Below are 25,667 nucleotides of genomic sequence, written 5' to 3' on the forward strand. Positions count from 1 at the left end.
TGTCCTCCAGATATCGACGCGCGGCCGTGGGACTTCCAGGCGGAGGAGTGCGCCCTGAGGGAGAGCATCGAGAAGTTCAACAGCCGTCGCTACGACAAGAACCAGAACGGCGAGTTCGCCCCGGTGGACAACTGCCTGCAAAGCGTTCTGGGCCAGCGTGTTGAGCTGCCGGAGGACTTCCACTACAGCTATGAAATGTGGCTGGAGAGAGAGGTGTTTTCACAGCCTATCCAATGGGAGGGTCTACTACAACAGGCCTAATGAGCGGGGAGGACACGCATACCAGGGACACAAGCCTACGACTACTGTGATCTTCATGTAAATATGTGGCAGAAATAGAACATCAGTTTGTAGTCACCTGTATCCATGCAGAAATTGTACAGTAATGGTATAGACAGTAATAACGATGTCATGGCAACTTGGCAGGAGCAGGCTCTTACAGTACAAGCTATGTGGAATACTGTCACTATTCTGTCAGTCACAACATCCAATCCAACCACTATGTCCAAACCACCAGTTCATTTTCTTCTCTCACTCAATTTGATTCGCTTCTGTGCTTTGTGGAATAATTCATTTTAAAACCGTGGCATGTCCTTTCTTTAAACGAATTAAGCACTGACACTGTTCTTAGTTTATGTTGTAATGTTTTGCATGTGTATTTATTCATGATCACAGCCATTATGTTTTAGTTCGTAAATCTCATAGGTGCAGATGATATTGTGGCTGATCTGTATATTTCTAGAAAAAAAGGGCATTTTTGGAAAGACTGTCTGGGAGTGGTCTGAGTAGGGAGGGGAAAAGTAGCTGTTATTGGCAGACAGGTTTTGAACTCTTTTATGGGTCTATTAACTCATGTTCCCCGCCTGCGGATGTCGCTAGGCAGACCATAACTCCATCCCAAAGAAACAGGAAGAAACAGCACATACATTGAAAGGGGCATTATCATCATTTTCACAGTATTATTCCAACCTCGTAGTGTGGAAATGTGTATAAACCACAGGATAATCACATTTTTGACTGCACTGAGCTTTAAGGGAGAATTGAACCACATTTCCCCTTCCTAGGTTAATAGTATTTTAGTTTATGTAATCACACAGATATTCCTATAAGTCATTGATCATCAACTAGATCCAGCCGCGGGATGTTTTTTTCTTCTTGAGCGGATGGTCAAGGGGCCGAAACAACATAATTGCAAATCATTTGTATACATAAAATTGACTGCAAAAACCTCAAACACATATAGGGTTTGACAAAGATAATAACTTCCAAACTTGCTTACATTTGTATGCGATCCTGTCTCTATTATGCGTGGGAATACTTGGGAACAGATTTCCACAATTAAAGTCACATGGAGCTGATTTCCTGGTGTTTAAAACTTTATTTTTTATGTCCAACAATGACAAGAAATTAAATCACCCGCGGGCCAAATTCGACCCACGGCCCGGCCGTGGAAAACCTTTTTGAGGCTGATCTGAAGGGTTTGACCAGGGTTTGGAGGCTTGAGGGGGTTCATCGGCCCAACGTGGGAAGGCTGTCTCTGGGTAAGTCGAGGGCAGTGTCCCTGACTCCCTCTGGGAACCCAACGAGTCCTGTGGGCTTCACTCTCTGTCCTCCCAAAGGTGTCATGGCTGCCTTGGTTTAGCCCTCAATCCACCTCCCCACAGCAGCTAACCTTGAATAACAGCTGAAGGGATACACGCGACCTCGTGAGGCTGATCTCCCTCGCTGAATAAACAGTAGTTGTCACACAATGGTGCTGATTTTTTACGAGATCTGTTGTCTAGTCAATTTCTTTCATTGTAAAGCAGAACTACCGTGGGCTGTCAAGGCCATTAAGTATTCTCTGAGTGTTCTGTAACTTTCTCTTAAGGTTATAGAACATTCTCTGATGACACAAGCACATAAGACATCATCCTTTTTCATATTATCTAGTGTAGTCTTTAGTGTTTCTCTCCGGGGAATTTGTGTAGGCGGCCGAGATGTACTTGGTTGTATTATATTTGTATTGAACGATGATGATTGTGTAACTGTGTTGTGCTTCTTTGTGGAATCTAAGTGTGCATGGCTGCAGTTTTATATTTCTGTTTGAATATGTCATGTTTAAAACTGTATTCTGAAATTTTATACAATATTTCGAAATGTGACTTTTGTTGAAATTCCGTTTTTAGAACACAAATTCAAAATGTACTCTCACCCATGATTTGGTATATGTAGGGTGTTTTGGTAAATGTCTATCGAGTCAGCACCATGTCTCAAAAGACATGTCAAGTTTGTCCCACACAGGTGAAGACAAAGTCATTTGACTTTCTGAGTTTTCTTGAATGCAAAAGCTTTCAAAAATAACTGCTTATCTTGAGGATTCTCAGGTTCAGAATGTACAATAATTGTAAAGATCAACAACTATGGCTTCCTCCTCACTACCTATACAGTATGTAAGTACGAGTGGAACTGCTGGAATAGCAATAATATGATCCAATCACAATCTAAGCATTGAAAAGTAGTCTATACTTTGATTGACACATGCAGTAACCTAACACAATGTTGATAATTTCTTTACACTTGTTGCAGTTGCTCCTGACTTTGTTTCAGAAACCCTATAACCTTGTGCCAATGTAATGAGTGCCAGTTTTTGATTATAAATGAATGCCTTACTCAGAGCACCTCTCATTCAAAACAATGCAATCTCTCTTTTTCTACATAAAATCACTGGAAATACTCTACAGTACATGTATGTATGAGTTCTGGCAGTTGGAGGATGTGTTCCTAGATGTGTTTTACAGTGTTTGGATATTGCTATTTGTGTGGTTTTTTTTTGTGTCATAATTATAGGAGTGTAAAAATAATAATATTGATTTTGTTCAGGGGTATGTGAAATGACTGTCCTGTACAGCAGCATTATTCCGTTGAAAGACATCAGAGTTGAAACTTGTAAGATAATTCTGTCCTTCATTATACTGTATTTTCTAAATAAAGAGATGAATGGTTTTAATTAGTATACCCTTTTCTATGTTTAATGTTTAGGAAGTCGACTCTCTTGACTCTTAATCCACTATTCAGGATAGTGTTGTCTGACTTATGTGCATTCCACATAGTTTCCCTGGAGAACCGGTAGTGTGAGAATACATGAGGATTTATTGTCTGAAAGTGTTTATTTTTTTAATCCCGAAGTTAAAGGTAAGCAAAATACCCCCCCCCCCCTTGGTATAGGTCAATTTATTGATTGTGAATAAGGAATGGTGTTTTTGTAATATAATATTCATGATGCCAGGAGATAATCAGCAGATTACCATGGTGATGTAAACAGACATTCTTTGTGGGAGACAAAGGACATGTGAGACAGCAACTAACGCCATGCCCAGCAGCACAGAGACGGAGGACAACCTTGTTAAAGCCGCTGCCTATTCAAACACCAAGAACAAGCCTAGTCTCTACGGCAACGGGATACAAACGCACGGGAAGTCGTCTCTCTGCCAGACGTTTACACTGAAAGGTTGGTAAGCGTAACTATTTCGATTACAATTCTAGGTTATTTCAATATTGGTGTGATTTCATTTGACATTAAAAAAAAAAGTGTTTTCACTTGTTCACAAGGACCTAATATAAAAATGCCACTTGGTAAGTTTTGGGGTGTGCATTCTTTACTTGAAAAGTAACCTATTCGTGTGATGTCCCTGATATTTCCAGGTTTCTTCGGTGACACATTTGCAGAGAATGAACAGATGATCTCACAGATCAAATAGGAGAGGAATGTCCACACAATGGTACAGTAAATTGGATGTAGTTTTTGAAGCATTGATGCAGTTGTTGCATACATTGATCACTGGTCTAGGGTGCAGTGTAGAGCAAGTAGCCTACATTACTAAACATACTGCTTAACATGAACTTTCCCATGTTATCTATAGTGATTATCAAATGGTTTGTCCGCAGCCTACGCAATCAACAAAATCCAGAAAATCAAGGTCAAAAAGGCCTGTCAAAAAGGCCGAGAGGAGGTCACCCAAGAATGGATCAGTCAGTGCCAAAGCCACCAAATCAGAAGTGGACATTCTCAGTCCAGCAGCCATGCAGAACGTTTACTACATTTCCCACAATGCAGTTGACTGTCTGGCGTTCCGAGGCTTTGGATGGCCTAAGTCAACTCAAAAGAAAACAGGAGGAATGAAGGGCAAGAAACCAAAAAACAAAAAGTGACTCTACCACAAACCTTGCCAAGACCAAAGCAAACATTGTCAGTTTAGTACGGCTCTATTCAATCCACATGGTGGAAATCCAGCTTTTCAGCGTGATATAAATGTTAAGGCGCTGTTCCCGATCAGTGGAGGCTGCTGAGGGGAGGACGGCTCATAATACATGGCCAGAATGGACTGGTTTCACGTTTGATACCATTGCATTAACTCCCTTCCAACAATTACTCTTCATTCCAGCCCTAAGCAAACACCACTATTCCAGATTTATCAGACTGCATTCATGCTAAACACTGCTTATGTTGGCTAAATCGGAAATGACCTTTACATTTCTATGGCAGAATCTGTAACGCTTCAGCTTTACAGATTGAATAAATCCCTAATTATAATGTATATTTTAGTTGATCTAGTCTGTTCAAATTCAAAATAGAACTCTGGTTACCTCTGATGGATTGGTTGTTATTTCCAGAGAACAGTGGAAAGAAAACATGGGAATACATTGACCTCTGCTGGCCTACTGGCGCACCATACCCTGATGCTCCCAGGAAAGAGTTCTGTGACGTGTGTAAAGAATGCTTCTCTGGATAATGGATGTTAAGAATAAAACATGGCGAGCTAGAATAACTGCCCTACAAAATAATCTATGTTACTGAATGGTGAGGAAGTATTGAGATCGGTCCCTTGCTAGACAACACTATCTTATGTGATGTAACACCTATTTTCAATTTATGACAGAACCAAATTCAGAAAATGTATTAACATCTGAGTGAGGCCTACAATGTTAAGAGACCAGCATTTAGATTAGAATTGCAAACAACGCCATTTACATGAGCTACTCATTCTCAATACCATAACACCCACAGAAATACAATCCATAGACCAGGCCTCGCAATTCAATTCTATTTATATGATAACATCACTCAAAAGCAGTAACTGCACTCTGTTTAGTTGTCAAAATTGCCAAGCGCATGTGGTAAAAATGCCATGTTCAGACATGAACGCTAAGGCCTGCCCTGCCAAGCTTCTTGCAAGGATAAGGCCAAGGTTTCTGAAGTGTAGATGTTGTCCCACAGCAGTTAGTCATCTTTGCATATACACTCATAAATAGCACCATCATGTCAAGATAATGTTAAGTAGCCAATTACTTTAAGAACACAAAACAACAAAAACACTGGTCCAGTCCAGGCACTGTGAAAACCCTGCTTAGAGAATACATTTTTACCATTTATTCCTCTGCCAGTGTAACCTTAGTACACATACTGCTTTTGATAGAAAATATTAAATGAGATTAACATTTGGTATATATCCTCTGCAGTGTGCATCTTGCTGTTCCAATAGTCCCCCACCTCTTCAAATCTGCCCGGTTCTTTCTTTCCATGTTGTTGAGCTTCTCTTCTTCACTCTGCTGGAGGTTTCTTCTTTGCCTCCACGTCCTTTTTGAAGGCTTCTATCTTTTTGGAAATGTTGGGGACCTTAAAAACGGAAGTGGAGTAATCAGAGAAGTGGGCAAAGAAGGAAAGAGTTCAATGGCATAGGCCTATTGTGGTTTTTTTTGTTTTGGCAAATACACAGGGGAAACATTGACACCGACTGACATATATAGTGGGTTGTTTCCTAGCGGACTTAACTCCACCGTCCAGGAAATTGGAGCAGAGATCTGGCTATTTGGAATATCTCTGACTACATCGATTCGACCCAATGTCAATACTTAAAAAAAAATGTGAATTATGAAATGCCTACCTTGTGGTCCTTCTGTAGCTCAGTTGGTAGAGCATGGCGCTTGTAACGCCAGGGTAGTGGGTTCGATCCCCGGGACCACCCATACGTATAATGTATGCACACATGACTGTAAGTCGCTTTGGATAAAAGCGTCTGCTAAATGGCATATATTATTATTATTATTATATTATATTATTATTATTATATTATATTATTATTATTACCTATGTTTGTCCTGGTTGCATGCTTTTCTTTTTCTGAATACCATACTCTTTCAATCAAAGTTAACCCACTACAACCGACTGTTTGCTCATTGTTGTTGCTCTAACACAGAACCCAAACAGGCTGCTCGCGTGCGCCATCGTGCCTACATTTATTTTGTCCCCCCCAGACCAAACGCGATCACGACACGCAGGATAAAATATAAAAACAAACTCTGTACCAATTACATTAATTTGGGGACAGGTCAAAAAGTATTAAACATTTATGGAAATTTAGCTAGTACTTGCTAGCTAATTTGTCCTATTTAGCTAGCTTGCTGATGCTAGCTAATTTGTCCTGGGATATAAACATCGAGTTATTATTTTACCTGAAATGCACAAGTTCCTCTACTCTGCCAATTAATCCACACATAAAACGGTCAACCGAATCGTTTCCAGTCATCTCTCTTCCTTCCAGGCCTTTTCTTCTCTTGACTTTATATTGCGATTAGGAACTTTATAAATTAGGTGCATTACCACCACTGACCTGTTCATCTTTCAGTCACCCACATGGATATAACCAATGAGGAGATGGCACATGGGTACCTGCTTCTATAAACCAATGAGGAGATGGGAGAGGCAGGACTTGCAGCGCGATCTGCGTTAGAAATAGAACTGATTTATATATTTTATCCCTTGCCAACGCTCGTTGGTGCGCAATAATTGAATAACAGATTTCTAAATTTATTTTGCAACGAGCGGTGTGGTCAGCCTGTAAGATGGCAACTGCGCAAATGCCGCCCATTGAATCTCAACAAGGAAAGACGGTGGTTGTATTTGATTAACATTAATTGGAAAAGTATGGATTTCAGCAAACAATAAAGGCACGCAACTACAGAGGACAAACATTGGTACAGGGTAGATGTTTCATAATATATATTTTTAAGTATTGACCTTGTCGATGTAGTTTGACTCCAAAGCCTTACTCTGCTCGGTTGGTAGTGGAGTTTAGTCCGCGGCGATAGCTGTTCCTCTTAGTACCTCGTAGTTTTGAGCGAGGTACATCCCAACAACGTTTCCCAAGGTAAACCCAGCCTGCAAGATTATAAATAAGTGTTAATCAAGACGGAACACATGTTATTTTTACTAGCTAGGTCAGCAGCACTGATGGTTATATAGCTAGCATACACCAGAATTAGCCCATCAGTAAACAGTAATACATTGTTTTCATTTCGATATCAACTCACCAAAAACTGTAGCATGGTCGTGTCTAACGAAGGAGACTGTTTAATATATTTTAGCGATCCTGTTTCAAACCTCGGTCGATACAGCTAGCGAAGTCATCAACAGTGTATAATGCGCATGTCATGTCGCCTTCAAAAAGCATTTTCATTGGCCACGACTCCTGTCTGTAAGGTTTCTGTCATCTACGCGGGGCGCTGTGTGATCAAACCCGCTACTTCTTCTTCGGCGGGGTTGAGCGGAGGGTGACATACAAAGTTATGGTGCATTACCTCCACCTACTGTACTGGAGTGTGGACCAGAGACTGATAAATTAAATCCTACCTGCCAGCTCCGTTGCTCTTAAAAAATCTAAAATATGATGGACTATATTTTATGAAGTTCTAAATATATGTTTTAAACTAATTTCCTGTATCCCCGACTTTCCTCTGTACTTGAAATACATGCATGCCCTTAGTATCTCTATTCAACTGCTCGGCGCCCTGAAGCCTTCTTCACAACAATTGAACCGCTCTCCTTGAAGTTCTTGATGATCCGATGATAAATGCTTGATTTAGGTGCAATCTTACTGGCAGCAATATCCTTGCCTGTGAAGCCCTTTTTGTGCAAAGCAATGATGGCGGCACATGTTTCCTTGCAGGTAACCATGGTTGACAGAGGAAGAACAATGATTCCAAGCTCCACCCTCCTTTTGAAGCTTCCAGTCTGTTATTTGATCTCCAGTCCTGTCCTCGTCAACACTCACACCGGTTAACGAGATAATCACTGACATGTCAGCTGGTCCTTTTGTGGCAGGGCTGAAATGCAGTAGGAATGATTTTGGGGGATTCACTTCATTTGCATGGCAAAGAGGAACTTTGCAAATAATTGCAATTAATCTGATCCCTCTTCATAACATTCTGGAGTATATGCAAATTGCCATCATACAAACTGAGGCAGCAGACTTTGTGAAAATTCATATTTGTGTCATTCTCAAAACTTTTGGCCACGACTGTAATATCCTTCGCCTGGGTGACAACAGTTGGGGTCTAACAACACCCGTGCCAATATATCCTCCAAACACCGGCTTCTCGGGCATTATCACTTAAATAATTGACAGTTGTGAGGAATATGTTAATTTGTTAGTTAATGTAGAGACAAATGATTATGCATATTTTTTTGTCAAAGCTAAGTTATTTAGCAAGCTAGCTGACTGGCTAACATAAGTCATCTAGCAGGTTAGCTTTATGGGCGTTGTGACATGAGTATGACATTGTAAATCTGGTTGTTTAAAAATCTCTTAAGGATCAGACACTTTTTTTCAATTTTCATCTAAAATGACGTACCCTATCTAACTGCCTGTAGATCAGGACCAGAAGCAAGGATATGCATATTCTTGATACCATTTGAAAGGAAACACTTTAAAGTTTGTTGAAATGTGAAATTCATGTAGGAGAATATAACACATTCGATCTGGTAAAAGATAATACAATGAAAAAAACATGTTTTTTGTATTTTTTTGTACCATCATCTTTGAAATGCAAGAGAACGGCCATAATGTATTATGCGAGCCCAGGCGCAATTTCGATTTTGGCCAGCAGTGTATGTGCAAAGTTTTAGACTGATCCAATGAACCATTGCATATCTGTTCAGTGTTGTATCGACTGCCCAAATGTGCCTAATTGGTTTATTAATTTAAGTTCATAATTGTGCACTCTCCTCAAACAGTAGCATGGTAGTATTTCACTGTAATAGCTACTGTAAATTGGACAGTGTAATTAGATGAACAAGAATTTAAGCTTCCTGCCCATATCAGATATGTCTATGTCCTGGGATTTCTTTTTTGTTTCTTACAACCTCAGGCTAATCTGATTAGCATATGTTAGCTCAACCGTCAGATCGGCTATGTAGCCGATCTGTGAATGGACCTTAAAACGTTTGGTATAAATATTAGTTCAGAGCCTAGCTGTGAACCTCAGCTCTCATAGCCGATTGTATCAACCTCAAAACAGTCTGAATGACATTAATGAAACTTATAATATATATAATAATATATACCATTTAGCAGACGCTTTTATCCAAAGCGACTTACAGTCATGTGTGCACACATTCTACGTATGGGTGGTCCCGGGGATCAAACCCACTACCCTGGCGTTACAAGCGCCATGCTCTACCAACTGAGCTACAGAAGGACCACATGGATTGAGTAGAATATAATAATTTTGTGCCAAGGATGCAAGTCGTATATACATGTAGTTATTACCATACAATGAGATCCCCACAATGTAGCGAGTACATTGAATATATTCACTGATCATGTACTCTACCTTGGCAAATAAAGGTGTGTGGTGGATATTTTAAATTACCAATAAGGAGGAGAGACCAGGTCTATCAGGATATGAACTTTATTAAAAATGTATTGATAAAGGGGGCTGGTCACAATACACACACAGACGTAGACAGGGTGAAAGCCTAATGATTCTGAGTTGGGACTTGCCTTATATAGCCCAACCTTGTTACATTTACATTAATCCACTACAACTGTCTCAATGTGTCAAACCAACCCATTGTCTCCTGTGTTCTCGCACTACTTTGTCCTTAGAGTAGAGGATAAGAAGAGACTTGTTCGGAACAGAGAGACCTCATTCCGAACATGCACGTTTCAGACTTACAGGGGGTGAGGTCAAGAGCACGAGATGTGCACCGCCGTGGTTGATTTAGATACAGAGTTTGGTGACAAAAGGCATTTTACACAACCAGAGTAACAGGATTGTACGTACCTAATAATTTAAAGTAACGCTAATACTTATCCTCCGCCCTCAGCTTTTCATCCTTTGTTTGTACATTTCCACTTTTCTCAAGTTCAGATAAACGTGCATGAAACAATGTGTGGACTGCAGACGCTAGCTAGATAGTTTGTGGCTCCAGAGACATCCAGACAGGCTCTTCAGGCCCGTCAGCAGTTGTCAAAGTCTTACACCCTGCCCGTTTCTACAATTTCTCTTCTTAAAATTGGACTTTAAACCTAACCTTAACCACACTGCTAACAGTATGCCTAACCTAGATAGCTAGGTTACTAAATGTGAACCTACAAGCTATGTGTTTGAGGCTTGTGTTGCAGATCTGAAGCAAAATATGGAGTCTGTGGTTCTGCGTCTGTTGCGTTTAATCTATTGTGTTTTTATGCTAGTCACACCTGCATACAAAACTGTATGCACAGGATGCTGATTTCAACAGTCAGCTTTGTACCATGAGTCTCTGACTGCTGAAATCCCAATGACTTGCCCTTTTTATCACAATCATTGATTGCAAGGTCAAAAATCACTCCAATATTGTATTTAAAACCTTGCCTATTTGTTACCTTGTATAAGGAAGATGATTTGCCTCTAGGCAACCTACAAATACTGATCAACACCAACAAAAAGCTGTATACTTGACCTTGTTATATCATATGTTCTTCAACTCAATCGACATTAGCATGAATTGCCTCCTGCATCACATCCGGAATGATTTAAACAAACGTTTCCCTTGTCATTGTGACAAGCAAACCCTCTTTCGCACGTACACACGCTGATTCATTCAGCCACTCCTTCACTGCCCATTTTCTGTCCCCATTCACTGCTTTAGATGTAGGGTTGCAGGCGTAACCAAACAAACAGGCGCTCTCCCTCTACATAAACCCTCCTCGCATCTGTGTTTCAGCTCTTTGTGTGCTGCACTGAGAATACTGATTCCTTATTCCTTCCACTCTGAATACAGGGATCCTCTCCTCTCACAACCCAGGATCCTAGGATTGATACTACAGCAGATCTTTAAAGATGACACCCACACCAACTGTAACTCTCAACACCGGGGCCAGCATGCCTATCGTAGGCTTGGGGACATGGAGGGTAAGATAAAGTGTGATTATGTTTCTTCTAGTCCTCTTGCATGGATGGCATTGATCATTGTTGAACTAAACTCATGGAATCAACAGTAGGCAGTTAACTGTTTATTTCCTTTGGCAGCTACTGGTATGTTTATGTTCAAATAAATGACAGTCTTCTCATTTGCCATATATCCTGGGAGTTTTAATGAACTATGATGATGGCCAAGATTAGCAGCATATTTTTTGCACTAATGTTTTAATGTCACACTTGGAATTGTGGTTTAGCCTACACTTGAATTTACCCACATAGGTAAAATTATAGCCTAACTCTGTGATATTGATGATGATGATTATATTATACAGTGTAATCATACATCTATCATGATTAGTATTTCTACAGTATTCTGTAACCTTTCACGACAGAGGCTCAAATCAAGTGTGAGGTAACCACAATAGAACACAATATCCAGGCCCTACTCTGTAATTCCTCTGAATCCCTGTGCAGGCAGATGCGGGCAAGGTGGCAGAGGCAGTGAAAGCGGCCATCTCTGCAGGCTACAGACAGATAGACGGAGCCTACTGTTACCAGAATGAGGATGAGGTGGGGGATGGCATTCACACCATGATTGGCCAGGGGGTGGTGAAGAGAGAGGAGCTTTTCGTCGTCAGTAAGGTGAGGACGATTATCGACTTGGGTCACTGTGTCAAAAAGTGGAAAACGTGTCATGAATCACAAGACTCATTAGTCATGTTTGTAGATTTGGTCATATGATTTCCCACTAGACGCCAGGCAGACAAAGAGCTCCATTACGGGCTGAAGGGATGTCATGTGCATGCGCATGCTCTGTATAGTCACCAATGTCATGCTAGTACTATCATTTCCTCTGGGCGTACTCTTACTCAACTGCCACACGTCACCGTGACACTTCAATTTGTCCACAGGATAATGTTGTATTTCAACATGCACTTGCAGCAGTCTAATATAACTGTTTCTCCCAAATAGCTGTGGTGTACCCTCCATCAGAAGTCTATGGTGAAGGGAGCCTGTCAGAAGACTCTGAGTGACCTCAGACTAGACTACCTGGACCTCTACCTAATACACTCCCCGATGTGCTTTCAGGTACTGTGTGTGTCTCTGTCAATAAAGGACCATTGTCCCTGTGACTGATCTGTTTGTCAATGCAGCCTGGAGAGAATCTATTTCCTTTTGGTGAAGACGGACAAGTAATCGCAGGTGACAGCAACTTCCTGGACACTTGGGAGGTAAGGAAGACAAAAATTGTATACTGTATTTCAAAACAAAACATCCCCCGGACACCAGCGAACAACATTATACTGTAAGATATTTGACAGGTTACTGAGCTAGATCTTGACCTATTGTATAGGCTATGGAGGACCTGGTGGATGCTGGACTGGTCAAGGCTATCGGTGTCTCCAACTTTAACAAAGAGCAGATTGAATCCATCCTGAACAAGCCAGGCCTCAAGTATAAACCTGCCAACAACCAGGTACTGTAGCCTGTGGTGATCAAGACAGACAAAACAAGTCCGTACAGTTTGTATCAAGGCATTATGGCCCCATCTCTCTTTATTACCAACGGCTCATCTTTGTATTTGTCCCTTCAGATTGAATGCCACCCCTATCTGACTCAGGAGAAGCTGATCAACTACTGTCACTCTAAAGGCATCTCAGTGACAGCCTACAGCCCCCTGGGCTCCCCAGACAGACCATGGTGAGACAGATCACACTTTTCTAAGATATTCCTGATGTGTATACAGTCACTTTGGGTCAAATAGAAGGTTCTAGAATTAAAATACACCCAACCTGTACACTGAAATGATCCAAAACATGTATTGTGTTGAATTTGTTATAGACAACGTTTCCATGAGTGCGTTCAGTGTCGGACCCTACTCTTTCCCTAGATTTTTTTTCAGGCCACACCCACCACAAACAATGACGTGTGTTTGACTTCACGTCAACATAAAATAAATTACATTTTCAACAGGGCGAAACCTGGTGAGCCGTCCCTGCTGGAGGACCCAAAGATAAAGGCCATCGCTGTTAAGCACAATAAGACCACAGCACAGGTATGAGAGAGTCAACACTTTCCCTTAATTCTGCCTTTAGTGACATACTGTAGCAAGATTTGATCCTGTATTTTAAGCCTTATCCAGAAATATTGAATTACACCGAAAATGAAAGAAATCGTCTGAGAATGGTGCTGGACCATCTGACGTAATAGGAAAAGAGGACACTTTTGATGAAAAGGTTCAAATTCAGGCATGTCACATGACTGCACCAAACACATGGTCCTAGATATAGGGAATACAAAGAACAGAACAAACAGTGTTCTCAAACATGCTTACTCCTGTGAAGTTCTGAGTTTTCAACAAGAGTCCATTCAAGTTGAGGTTAACATGGCTTATATACCACTCTTCAAAGAACAGTACAATTATATATGCTGATAGATTTATAAACATTGATTAGCCTATGTATGAAATTGGATATTGGTCCCTTATGTAGATTTGAAAGAAAATGGCTAGGGGTTAGAATGGAGACAATCAATTGTCAAGGTTTTGGCTGCTATTTTCCAAGACATGTATCTTCTAACGTAAGAATCATTGTTTTGAAACCACGTCGTCGGGGTGTGGGTCCAACACTCGCATGGTAACATTAAATTCTTTGGCTGGGTAAAAGGAGTCTTGGTCTAGGGTCAGTCAAATGACCAATCCCTGTTGTTGTCCTCTCCACAGGTCCTTATCCGCTTTCATATCCAGAGGAATGTGATCGTCATTCCCAAGTCGGCTACGCCCTCCCGGATCAAGGAAAATTTCCAGGTATTTTTTGACAATTACAATTGTGACTGGAAGCGATTCAATAAATAAAATGTTTCACTTCATTGAACTTTGACAGTGTCTTTTCCATTCAAACATAATTGCCTAGGTAGAGATGTGGAAGCCACTAAGTGCATTCTAAGGGCGTGCTTACACAGAATCCTGAAGGAGTTGGTTGCTCAGAGGTTAAATCCCTGCCTCCCAACCTAGAGGTTCTAGGTTTAAATTTCCTCTCTTCTCTGTTTCAATGTCAAATATACAAAGGGCAGTGTTCTAAGTGTGGAAGAGCTGTTGGCTCTGGTAAGAATCTTACCTCGATGTACAGAGTTGTAGGTTCGATCCCAGGCTCAGCTCCTGAATGTAGTTGCGTTCACTCTGGGATAGTTGGAAGGCTGTCACAACTCATGGTGGTAAATACCTGGTGTCCCCTCCTGGAAAAAGTGGGCACTTTGTTTAAATATAGGCACGTCTTCATTTAAAACTAAGTGCCCACCTTTTCCAGGAGTGGTTTAGCCCGTCCGCTTGTCACGCTCTTCCAGCCAATGCCAGTGCCCTCCGGGCATCAAATGTGTGGCAGCCACTCCCTGAAGTGGCCATGACTCACTGACCAGCAGAGTCCTCAGTAGCCAAACATGCTCAAGAGCCAGCACAAGAGTTCAAACTTACAACCTTGTGCTTTGGGGGGGGAGAAAGATCCTTAAACCAGAGCCACAGACCCCTTCACACTTGTTACCCTTCTCTTTGTATACAGTGTACAAAACATTAGGAACACCTCCCTAATTTGAGTTGCACCCCCCCTTAGAACAGCCTCAATTCGGCGGGGCATGGACTCTACAAGGTGTTCGAAAGCGTTCCACAAGGATGCTGGCCCATGTTGACTACTTAAATATGGGCAAGACAAAGTGACATCAATAAGGGATGACCTGGTCAGTCTGTCATGGAAAGAGCAGGTGTTCCTAATGTTTTGTACACTCAGTGTATATGATATTGAAAGTCGTACACAAACAGGCAAGAGTAGTTTTGAACCTACATGCAAGGCAAGGATTTAACCTGGGAGCCACTGACACCGTTACCTTTTCTTTTTGTATATTTCACATTGAGAGTTGCATGCAAAAAGAGAAATTGTGGGATTTGAACCCACAATCTCTTGGTTTCAAGGCAGGGATATAACCCCAGAGCCACTGTTTCCTTCACACTCCTAAATTATTATTTTGTCACCTTCGAAAACAGGTGTTGGACTTCAAGTTAAGTCCCGCAGACATGAAAGTCATCCTTGGTTTCAACAGGAACTGGAGAGGATTCGCTATGGAATGGTGAGTCCACGGAGTTCCAGAGTGTCTAGATGCTGACTTCAACTCAATCTCTTTTACCTGTTCTTCCCTGACGTACCCTCCTCCTCCTCACTGCAGGGGCAACAAGCACAAAGACTTCCCTCTGCATGCAGAGTACTGAAACCTCAGCGTGGAACTGGAGCTAAAGACAGAGAACGGACACTGACACCCACATTCCTATACTGTAACGCCCGTCTTCCTGTCTGTGAAAAACACTGGGGACATACAGTAGTTGTATATAGATTCAACCACTACATTAACATTGTTCATGAGACCGAACAGTTCAGGAGGCGAACAGAACGTGTCAGTGTAATGTAATAAGTGGCAAATAGTGCCTTTACTTGTTCAAAGTTTAAACATGTTGCATAGTTGTAAGTTAACTTGCATGTTGGAAAGTGCCTTTGAAAGCATGATACACATGCTGTTCGTCTTGTTCAAATATGAAATTATATTAAAATCAGTCCTTAGACAGCTCTTTAGAGATATATCTCAAACAATATGTTAACATTGACAACATACACAGTCAAATGTGACTCATTCCAGAATGCCTCAATGTTCTGCCCTTAGATATTATGCATTTCTACATATTTGAAACAAGATTCTAATCCTGAAATATAAACTGCCGACTACCTTGATCTATGAATATTTCCTCATCTGCAGATATAATAAAGAACACAGTACTATGTCAATGAGTAGAAGTGCTTTATCATCCTGTAAGGCAAAGAGTGTGGATGACTCATTCTAGGCTCCTATGACTAGGCATTGGAGGGAAGGAGTGTTCAACAACACATCTTCATGAACATAGGTCATAGGTCAATGTACTATGAGGATCAGCTATTTCGATACTATTTATATTCTACATTTTTTAATCTCTGAAACAAAAAGGAAACGGAGGAAACAGCTCACAGTTGATATGTAATACTGTACATCACACACACCAATGTCCATGTGATATTTCTGTAACTTACTTCAGTAAGACCAGGTATGACATACCCAGCTCCTATGGTTGAACTATGAATTCCTATGGTTAACATCAATTATTTAAAGTCATACGATTATATGTGGATGCTAATTGATGAAAAAGCTTGCGAGTGACCAAAGAGAAACAAACAAACTGGGTCATGTGAGAAGCCAGAAACACCATATTGTGCGCGTTAGGAAGCCTGGCACCTTGGATTTGCTACAGTATCAAACCAGGAACCAAAAGCTTTTTTTATACTTCACTAATATCGATCCTATGTCAAATGATGTTTCCATGATTGTTGAAAAATAATGACCATTGTGCTATGAAAGAAGGCAATTATATAGGTCAGGGTGTATATCTCGTGAGAAATACAATACTGCAACACACAGATACTAAATCACAGTATGTATGGGTATTTCTGCACATTGTCTTAAAGGGAGAAATAAGAATGAATCTAAACGAGAACAGAAAGAGGGCAGACATCTCAAGCGAGTCACAGCACCAGAGATGGAACTTTGCAAATCCACCGTTTCCTTAAAATTCAGCATTGAAGGGCAGCATCCTTGTGCTTCATGCTCCTGGGTGACAAAAGAAAAACAAAAAACACCATTCAGAGAGACAGTACAGTTGTACACATGTTCAGGAATCAATTGAACACTAAGTATATTTTAATTCAAAGGAAAGTAACAGCATAATACACATAGCTGTCATCACATTAAAATGATGATTTGACTTCATAATACTTATTTAAACAGTTTGAGCCTCTGCAGAGAGAGTGTATACTGTAAACTACAGCCCATTGGTCAAAATAAACCACATGGGGCCTCACCCTGTCATTGGGCAGACTCTCCAGTTCCTGTTGAAGCCCAGAATGGTCTTCATTTCCTCGTCGCTCAACACAGTCAAACACCTGCATGGTTCAAAAAGACAATTACCCCACAGCCACACCTCATCGAAATGAAACAACCTAAATCAGATGACAACACCCTCTTCAAATAATGGATAATTTATCCCTTCTTTCTTTTCTCTCCAAAACTCTTGGGAGATAAATGACCTTCTTGAAATTCTCCTGGATATGTGTCTCCTCTGGGGGCGCTGATAGACTTGGATCTATCGAATCCATCAGATCCTCCTCTCCACCCTCTCCGTGTTCCGTTGGATATGGAAGGCGGATCAGGACCTGAAGTGAGGATGACGGAGAGAGACGAAACAATTAATCTTCTCCTTTCCCCCTTCTGATGACCAGGACATGTAAATGGGATCCCAGGTTAAAGAAAATATCAGTACGGTTCGGGTTGGCTGCTTTCGAACCTCGCACCTCCTCACACAGGAAGCGGCGCAGGTGAAAAGGGAGTACAGTACCTGGGCAGAGGTCTTCTTGTGCTTCTCAGCGATGGCCTTGATGTTGGGATCCTCCAGTAGGGAAGGGTCCTCTGCTTTGGCCCTGATATTGACACAGTGTTACAATCTTTTCACAGGGACAACTGTAAATGGCTGTGTATGTTCAGAATTCATGTACAAGGTGAATGTACATGGACTTTACCAAACATTAGGAACACATTCCTAATATCGAGTTGAAATATTGGATTTAACAAGTGACATCAATAAGGGATCATAGCTTTCACCTGATCAGTCTGTCATTGAAAGGGCAGGTGTTCTTAATGTTTTGTATGCTGAGTGTATATCTCTCAGGTATTATTCGTTGAAGTATACACCCTCACCATGGTCTGTTTGGGGAACCCAGGGGGCTGTAGGCTGTCACAGAGATGCCCTTAGAGTGACAGTAGCTGATCAACTTCTCCTGGTTCAGATAGGGGTGGCATTCAATCTGGCAGTAGAAAGAATGTGAGGTTATTCAACTTCACCTACAGTTCTTATTACAACACACGGGATGTACTGTATTATAAGTGAATTAGTGGTGGTATTTTATCTTGAGAAATAATTACATTATATGGTGAATTACAAATTAAAAAACATCTATTTTAATTAAGACCCTTTGTGTATTACGTTCAAATAAGCCCAATAAAGTTTTGCTGTTTATTCGGGAAGCCTGGGAAGTTGTTCAGTGTGGTGACAATAGAAAGCACAAGAGGGTCTGTCCACTTTACTTTACTTTGCTTAATTTCGCTCATCGCACTCTGGCAACTCCTTGAGGCGGGCCAAGTGACTGCAAGCTGACTCTGGTCGTCAGTTTAATAACAGTATTTCCTCTGACACATTGGTGCGGCTGGCTTCTGGTTTAAGTGGGCGTTAAGGTGTTAAGAAGCGCGGTTTGGTGGGTTATGTTTCAGAGGATGCATGACTTGATCTTCGCCTCCTGAACTCGTTGGGGAGTTACAGTGATGAGACATGATTGAAATTAGGGAGAAAAAGGGGGAAAGTACAAAAATAACAACAAATAATGTAAATAAAAACACTACCATAGAGGCACAGAGTAAAACAAAAAGAACTGGAGAAGCTTACTCAAGAACGATCAAGTGTAATATAAACTGAGTATACTAAATGTTATGAACTCCTTCCTAATATTGAGTTGCACCTCAGAACAGCCTCAATTCGTCGGGAATTGACTCTATGTGTCGAAAGCGTTCCACAGGGATGCTGGCCCATGTTGACTCGAATGTTTCCCACAGCTGTGTCAAGTTGCCTGAATGTCCTTTGAATGGTGGACGGGAAACTGTTGAGCGTGAAAAACCCAGCAGCATTGTAGTCCTTGACACAAGCCGGTGTGCCTGGCACCTACTACCATACCCTGTTCAAAAGGCACTTTTGTCTTGCCCATTCACCCTCTGAATGGCAGACATACACAATCCATGTCAAGGCTTAAAAATCCTTCTTTAACCTGTCTCCTCCCCTTCATCTGCACTGATTGAAGTGGATTCAACAAGTGACATCAAGAAGGGATGATAGCTTTCACCTGGTCAGAGCAGGTATTCTTAATGTTTTGAAAACTCAGTGTATTACAAAAATAAAGAAAACTGGATGGAAAAATGCAGCAAATTAATTTAGAATTTTCAACATTTAAACATCAGCTGGCACACACCCAGAAAAAAGTAGTTTGTTGGAAGTGCTGACTAGCGGTGAATAAACTATTAACTATCGAAATAAAGAGTCGCAGACTCCATATATAAACTCCCAGTAATTTATTGGGTATTTACCAATGTTTTGGCATCACGGTGCCTTCTTCAGGGCAATGTCATGAGTACTTGACCCAGGTTATGACAAACAGTGCAATTAGTGCAACTAATGACAATAGTGAGGGGTGTGTCATAATGATGACATTTATTAGAATGAATTAGTGAAACTGTTAAAAAAAACAATAGTTTATGGCATATTAAATATATTAGGCTATTGTTATCATATAGAAACATAGGTGTATGCTAATAAGCTGTAGAGAGAATATATCAATTTACGATACTTGTTCATAAAATAAATAATTGTTTATAAGAAAGGCCTGAGATCAAAGTCAATAGTCAGACCACTAGGGGTCAATATTTGCAGAGTAGGATATCCAGTAAGCCTCCCTTTTGTAGTAGTAGGATCTCAATGTTACCTCCTCTCATTGGTAGAGCAACATTCTCAATGCCTGTGTATTCGAGGGAGGAGATTGGATGGTTAGCTTCAACAAAGTGAGCTGCTACAGGATAGTCAACGCTCTTACACCTGATTGAGCTCTGGTGTTCAGCTATGTGTTGTTCTAATTGTCTTTTCCTTTGTCCTACGTAGGCTTTTCCACACGAACAGGTGATGAGATAGATTACTCCCCTGGTCTTGTATGAGATGATACCACTAACAGGGATTTTTCGACCCATATGTGGGTGTCTGAAGAAGGATGTTTTTATAGTGCTATTACACTGTGCGTATGAGCGACATTTGTAGTTCCCATTTGGAATGGGTGTCAAGAGTGTCTGAGTGGGCTCAGGGGTAATGTCAGATCTCACCAAGTAACCTCCAATATTACGACCACGCTTATAAACCACGAGTGTGGGTTTCTTGAAGAGGTGTGCGATTTTTGTTGTTGTCTGATTGCAGAATATGCCAGTGCTTTTTCAGGATTGCTTTAATTTTCTCTGAACCCTTGGTGTACTTAGTGCAAAAGACAGTTGCGTTGTTTTTCTTCCTTGGTTGAGTTTTTAGTAATTCCTCTCTTGGATGAGATATTTTCATCATTGCAGTGTCAAGAGTTTTGTCCTTGTAGCCTCTCATTTTGAATTTGTCATTGTTTTATCATTGCTGTCAAAATCCGTCTGGTTGTCACAGATTTGTTTAAACCTGCATAACTGGCTATATGGTAGACCATTCTTGAGGGGAAGAGGATGCATACTATCCGCACATAGCAGGGTATTGCGGTCTGTGGACTTTGTGTAGATATCTGTGTGTAATGCATCATTCTGAGCATTTTACTAATGCACTTAGCTGTAAGGACATTTCATTTATCATGCTATACTGTTTAAATGTCAGCCCCCAGTGCTGGCTATATAGGGTTATAGCCAGCACTGGTGACCACCAAAAAACACTGCCCCACTTTCTTTACTGATTTCTCTGAACTATTGTCTATTGTCCTTGAGGACTATGATAAAATCATTGTGTTGGGCGATTTTTAATATTCATGTTGACAAAGAGACTTACTCCAAGGCCATTGAATTGATTAATATTTTCGCTCGTTTCTGCCCCTGAACAAGTCAGTTAACCCACTGTTCCTATGCCGTCATTGTAAGTAAGAATTTGTTCTTGCCTAGTTAAATAACAAAAAAAACTAGTCTCCATCTCTGTTATCTTAAACTCAGAAAGACCTCTACTATACCGCTGTCGTTTCGTCTAACGTTATGTTACCAGGTGAAGAATAAAACAATTATAGTCAAAATAATCATAACTTCTGTTCACAGGGAGGCTTTACTTACTATTTTAACAACACTGGGTTTATAAGCGCTGATATCGACTCTGCCGCTGGAGCATGCTTTTGTGGCACTGTCGATGGCGCGCTGGACTTCGGGCTAGAAGGTCGAGAGTTCGACACCTGCTCCCCTGCTGTTGTGTTACAATGTTTCGCTGGTTGTACTTTCCCATATGATGTCTTGTGACCCTGCTCTACCAAATAGTTTACTAATGTGGTGATGTTTGGCATATGAGTTTCTTCGTCTTTTTTTACACCAATAACAAATTCACTACATCAACACAGAACCCTCGCCCTTTAGCGATTGTTTAAATGCGGCGTGGTGCAAAGTTTGACTATTTGTAAACATCATTCGTGCTCTCACCCATATATACTGTCAATTTGAATATGTTACCTAATATCAACTCTCCTTGATTCTCACAATGATTATTCAACCCCAAAATAGGCCAAGGAGCAGGGTTAAGCACCCAAGCTAACTGGCTAAAGTTGGCTGGCTTGCTAGCTACTTCCAGATATAAACAGGAGAACACATCATCACTCAGACCATTCTACTCACCAAGCAAAGCTGGTTAGGCTTTTTTCATGTTATTCAAAACGTTGGTGATTAACTGTGCTGCTGGCAATAATTTAAATTCTTATTTTCCCTAACGCTTACTGACACCCTTGATCGTTCGTAAACTCATCAGTTATTCTGCGCTCTGGTACAATAAGTCAGAATGAATTTACCAAGCACCCCATTTAACAATGTCCATTGAGAACGGATAATGACAAAAACATTTTTTTTGAAAGGTCTCATCTTTAAAAATATATATATATTTTTGAAAAGGCCTATCTTTAAAAAAAAATGTTTAAAAAAATACATCAAAATACAGAACAATGTACATTCTTACATCAAAACAGAACGCAGGTATTAATGAGAAAATATTGGAACAAACAAATAGTATATCAAAAATAAATTAATAAAAATCTAGTGCCATTGTAATCACTCTGAAAACATCTTATTATAATTATGTAGTAAAATGTTATTCTTGTTATTGTTCACGAGGGTGTAATATTCATATGTGTAAACATACTGAATTCTAATTGGATGCATTTTACCGCCGTATCATACTGTGCTATTATTGGTTAAGACCACCCAGATGGTTAGGTCATGGAGATAAGTGAACATGCAAGTTGTAGCTAGCTACCAAGGCTGAAGGTATCTCTAGACTAACATATGGTGCTCTATCTTTATATCTTGACCGTAAAATAAGCAAGGAGATAGACCAGATGCTTTTCAACTTTCTTTGGAGAAACCGTCCCCTTTACATTAGGAAAACTGTTGTAATGAACACTTATGAGAATGGTGGACTGAATTTTCTGGATTTTACTACTTTAAATAATACTTTCAAGATCAATTGGATAAAACAATTCCTAAGAAGACCCACTTCTATCTGGAATTTTATTCCTCGTCATGTCTTCTTAACTTTTGGTGGCCTTAACTTCATGTTGTTTTGCAATTATAATATTGACAAAGTTCCAGTGAAACTGTCATGCTGGTGATAGAGGACCCAAAAGCGACTTAACAGAAACAGAGTTTATTCAAGTCCAAACAGGGAATAACAGAAATCCTCTAGTCTGTAGAGGGGAATAACAAGAGAAGCACAGACTGCAGGTTCTCGCAGGCCGTAGTTGACAGAGACACCTGCTCATACGCAGCATCTGATGAAGGCAAAAACACGACAGGACAGGGCGAAACACAATCACAGCACGGTGAATACTAAACAAGGAACCGACGGGACAGGAACGGAACACAAAGGAATAAATAGGGACTCTAATCAGGGGAAAGGATTGGAACAGGTGTGGGAAGACTAAATGATGATTAGGGGAATAGGAACAGCTGGGAGCAGGAAATGCAACGATAGAGAGAAGAGAGAGCGAGAGAGTGAGAGGGGGAGGGGGAGATCATCACTTTAGGGATAGAAAGAGGGAAAGAACCCAATAAGACCAGCAGAGGGAAACGAACAGAATGGGGAGCACAGGGACAAGACATGATAATAAATGACAAACATGACAGTACCCCCCACTCACCGAGCGCCTCCTTCGCACTGAGGACCCTGGCGGCAACGGAGGAAATCATCAGAGTGAAAGGTCCAGCACGTCCCGAGACGGAACCCAACTCCTCTCCTCAGGACCGTAACCCTCCCAATCCACTAAGTATTGGTGACCCCGTCCCCGAGAACGCATGTCCATGATCTTATGTACCTTGTAAATAGGTGCGCTCTCGACAAGGACGGGGGAGGGGGAGGGAAGACGAACGGGGGTGCGAAGAAAGGGCTTAACACAGGAGACATGGAAGACAGGATGGACGTCATGTCGCGGAAGCCTTATTGACGACCTGGGAGACACGGAACGGACCAATGAACCGCGGAGTCAACTTACGAGAAGCTGTCGTAAGAGGAAGGTTGCGAAAAGCCACACTCTTGGCCGCAACAATACCTTGGACTCTTAATCCTGCGTTTATTGGCGGCTCTCACAGTCTTCCCCGCAGACAAAGGCAGACCGGTAGTGAAGCCTAAGGCGATGTGAGACCATGGTCGAGAAGGAATGGGGAGCGGTCTGAGACGACCGGCAGGAGGAGAGTTACCCGACTTAGTCTGCGCGCAGTCCGAACAAGCAGCCACGAAACGGCGCGTGTCACGCTCCTGAGTCGGCCACCAAAAGCGCTGGCGAATAGACGCAAGAGTGCCTCGAACACCGGGATGACCAGCTAACTTGGCAGAGTGAGCCCACTGAAGAACAGCCAGACGAGTGGAAACAGGAACGAAAAGGAGGTTACTAGGACAAAGAAAACGCAGTGCGTGAGTGCATCAGTAACCTGTCCTTCAATTCCCCAGACTGTTAACCCGACAACACGCCCATAAGGAAGAATCCCTCGGGATCAGTAGAAGCCACAGAAGAACTAAACAGACGGGATAAGGCATCAGGCTTGGTGTTCTTGCTACCCGGATAAGAAATCACAAACTCGAAACGAGCGAAAAACAACGCCCAACGAGCTTGACGGGCATTAAGTCGTTTGGCAGAACGGATGTACTCAAGGTTCTTATGGTCTGTCCAAACGACAAAAGGAACGGTCGCCCCCTCCAACCACTGTCGCCATTTAGGGCTAAGCGGATGGCAGAGTTCAAACCCACATCATAGTTGCGCTCAGATGGCGACAGGCGATGAGAAAAATAAGCGCAAGGATGAACCTGTATTCCAGACTGGAAGCGCTGGGATAGAATGGCTCCCACGCCTACCTAAGCGTCAACCTCGACAATGAATTGTCTAGTGACGTCAGGAGTAACGAGGATAGGAGCGGACGTAAAACGTTCTTTTAGAAGATCAAAAGCTCCCTGGGCGGAACCGGACCACTTAAAACACGTCTTGAAGAAGTAAGAGCTGTGAGAGGAGCAGCAACTTGACCCCTAAATTACGAATGAAACGCCGATAGAAATTAGTAAACCTAAAAAGCGCTGCAACTCGACACGTGACCTTGGAACGGGCCAATCACTGACAGCTTGGACCTTAGCGGAATCCATCTGAATGCCTTCAGCGGAAATAACGGAACCGAAAAAGTAACGGAGGAGACATGAAAAGAGCACTTCTCAGCCTTTACGTAGAGACAATTCTCTAAAAGGCGCTGTAGAACACGTCGAACGTGCTGAACATGAATCTCGAGTGACGGAGAAAAAATCAGGATATCGTCAAGATAGACAAAAACAAAGATGTTCAGCATGTCTCTCAGAACATCATTAACTAATGCCTGAAAAACAGCTGGCGCATTGGCGAGACCGAACGGCAGAACCCGGTACTCAAAATGCCCTAACGGAGTGTTAAACGCCGTTTTCCACTCGTCCCCCTCTCTGATGCGCACGAGATGGTAAGCGTTACAAGGTCCAACTTAGTAAAGCACCTGGCTCCCTGCAGAATCTCGAAGGCTGATGACATAAGGGGCTTTATAACGATTCTTAACCGTTATGTCATTCAGCCCTCGATAATCCACGCAGGGGCGCAGAGTACCGTCCTTCTTCTTAACAAAAAGAACCCCGCCCGGCCGGAGAAGAAGAAGGCACTATTACCGGCGTCAAGAGACACAGACAAATAATCCTCGAGAGCCTTACGTTCGGGAGCCGACAGAGAGTATAGTCTACCTCGAGGAGGAGTGGTCCCCGGAAGGAGATCAATACTACAATCATACGACCGGTGAGGAGGAAGGGAGTTGGCTCGGGACCGACTGAAGACCGTGCGCAGATCATGATATTCCTCCGGCACTCCTGTCAAATCGCCAGGTTCCTCCTGAGAAGTAGGGAGAGAAGAACGGGAGGGATGGCAGACATTAAACACTTCACATGACAAGAAACGTTCCAGGATAGGATAGAATTACTAGACCAATTAATAGAAGGATTATGACATACTAGCCAGGGATGACCCAAA

General features: G+C 41.7%; 3 protein-coding genes and 1 long non-coding RNA gene across 6 annotated transcripts in view; 2 read left to right on the forward strand and 2 right to left on the reverse strand.

The window, feature by feature from the left end:
- Nucleotides 1-2,995, forward strand: part of LOC123994665 (striatin-interacting protein 1 homolog) — a 35,404-nt gene extending 32,409 nt beyond the window's left edge. For all 3 annotated transcript variants that reach the window (XM_046297547.1, XM_046297545.1, XM_046297546.1), the window contains one exon: nt 11-2,995. In XM_046297547.1, coding sequence (XP_046153503.1) covers nt 11-261 — 251 coding nt within the window. In that variant the 3' untranslated portion in view covers nt 262-2,995. The remainder of the gene's footprint in view (nt 1-10) is intronic.
- A 2,075-nt stretch (nt 2,996-5,070) lies between these two features.
- Nucleotides 5,071-7,497, reverse strand: LOC123994666 (short transmembrane mitochondrial protein 1). The gene is made up of 3 exons (XM_046297548.1): nt 7,351-7,497; nt 7,145-7,198; nt 5,071-5,656 (listed from the first exon to the last, which is right to left on the reverse strand). The coding sequence occupies exons 1-3, from the start codon at nt 7,363-7,365 to the stop codon at nt 5,582-5,584; spliced, it is 144 nt and encodes a 47-aa protein (XP_046153504.1). The 5' UTR covers nt 7,366-7,497; the 3' UTR covers nt 5,071-5,581.
- A 3,465-nt stretch (nt 7,498-10,962) lies between these two features.
- Nucleotides 10,963-16,046, forward strand: LOC123994667 (aldo-keto reductase family 1 member B1-like). The gene is made up of 10 exons (XM_046297549.1): nt 10,963-11,214; nt 11,698-11,865; nt 12,196-12,312; nt 12,378-12,455; nt 12,578-12,700; nt 12,818-12,924; nt 13,198-13,279; nt 13,946-14,029; nt 15,257-15,339; nt 15,436-16,046. The coding sequence occupies exons 1-10, from the start codon at nt 11,143-11,145 to the stop codon at nt 15,476-15,478; spliced, it is 957 nt and encodes a 318-aa protein (XP_046153505.1). The 5' UTR covers nt 10,963-11,142; the 3' UTR covers nt 15,479-16,046.
- Nucleotides 16,047-17,674: 1,628 nt separating this feature from the next.
- Nucleotides 17,675-21,927, reverse strand: LOC123995324. The gene is made up of 3 exons (XR_006831810.1): nt 21,769-21,927; nt 18,043-18,149; nt 17,675-17,765 (listed from the first exon to the last, which is right to left on the reverse strand). It is a non-coding gene; the product is annotated as an uncharacterized LOC123995324 (long non-coding RNA).
- Nucleotides 21,928-25,667: the final 3,740 nt, after the last annotated feature.

Source organism: Oncorhynchus gorbuscha, linkage group LG14, assembly GCF_021184085.1.
Source record: "Oncorhynchus gorbuscha isolate QuinsamMale2020 ecotype Even-year linkage group LG14, OgorEven_v1.0, whole genome shotgun sequence".
Classification (NCBI taxonomy): domain Eukaryota; kingdom Metazoa; phylum Chordata; class Actinopteri; order Salmoniformes; family Salmonidae; genus Oncorhynchus; species Oncorhynchus gorbuscha.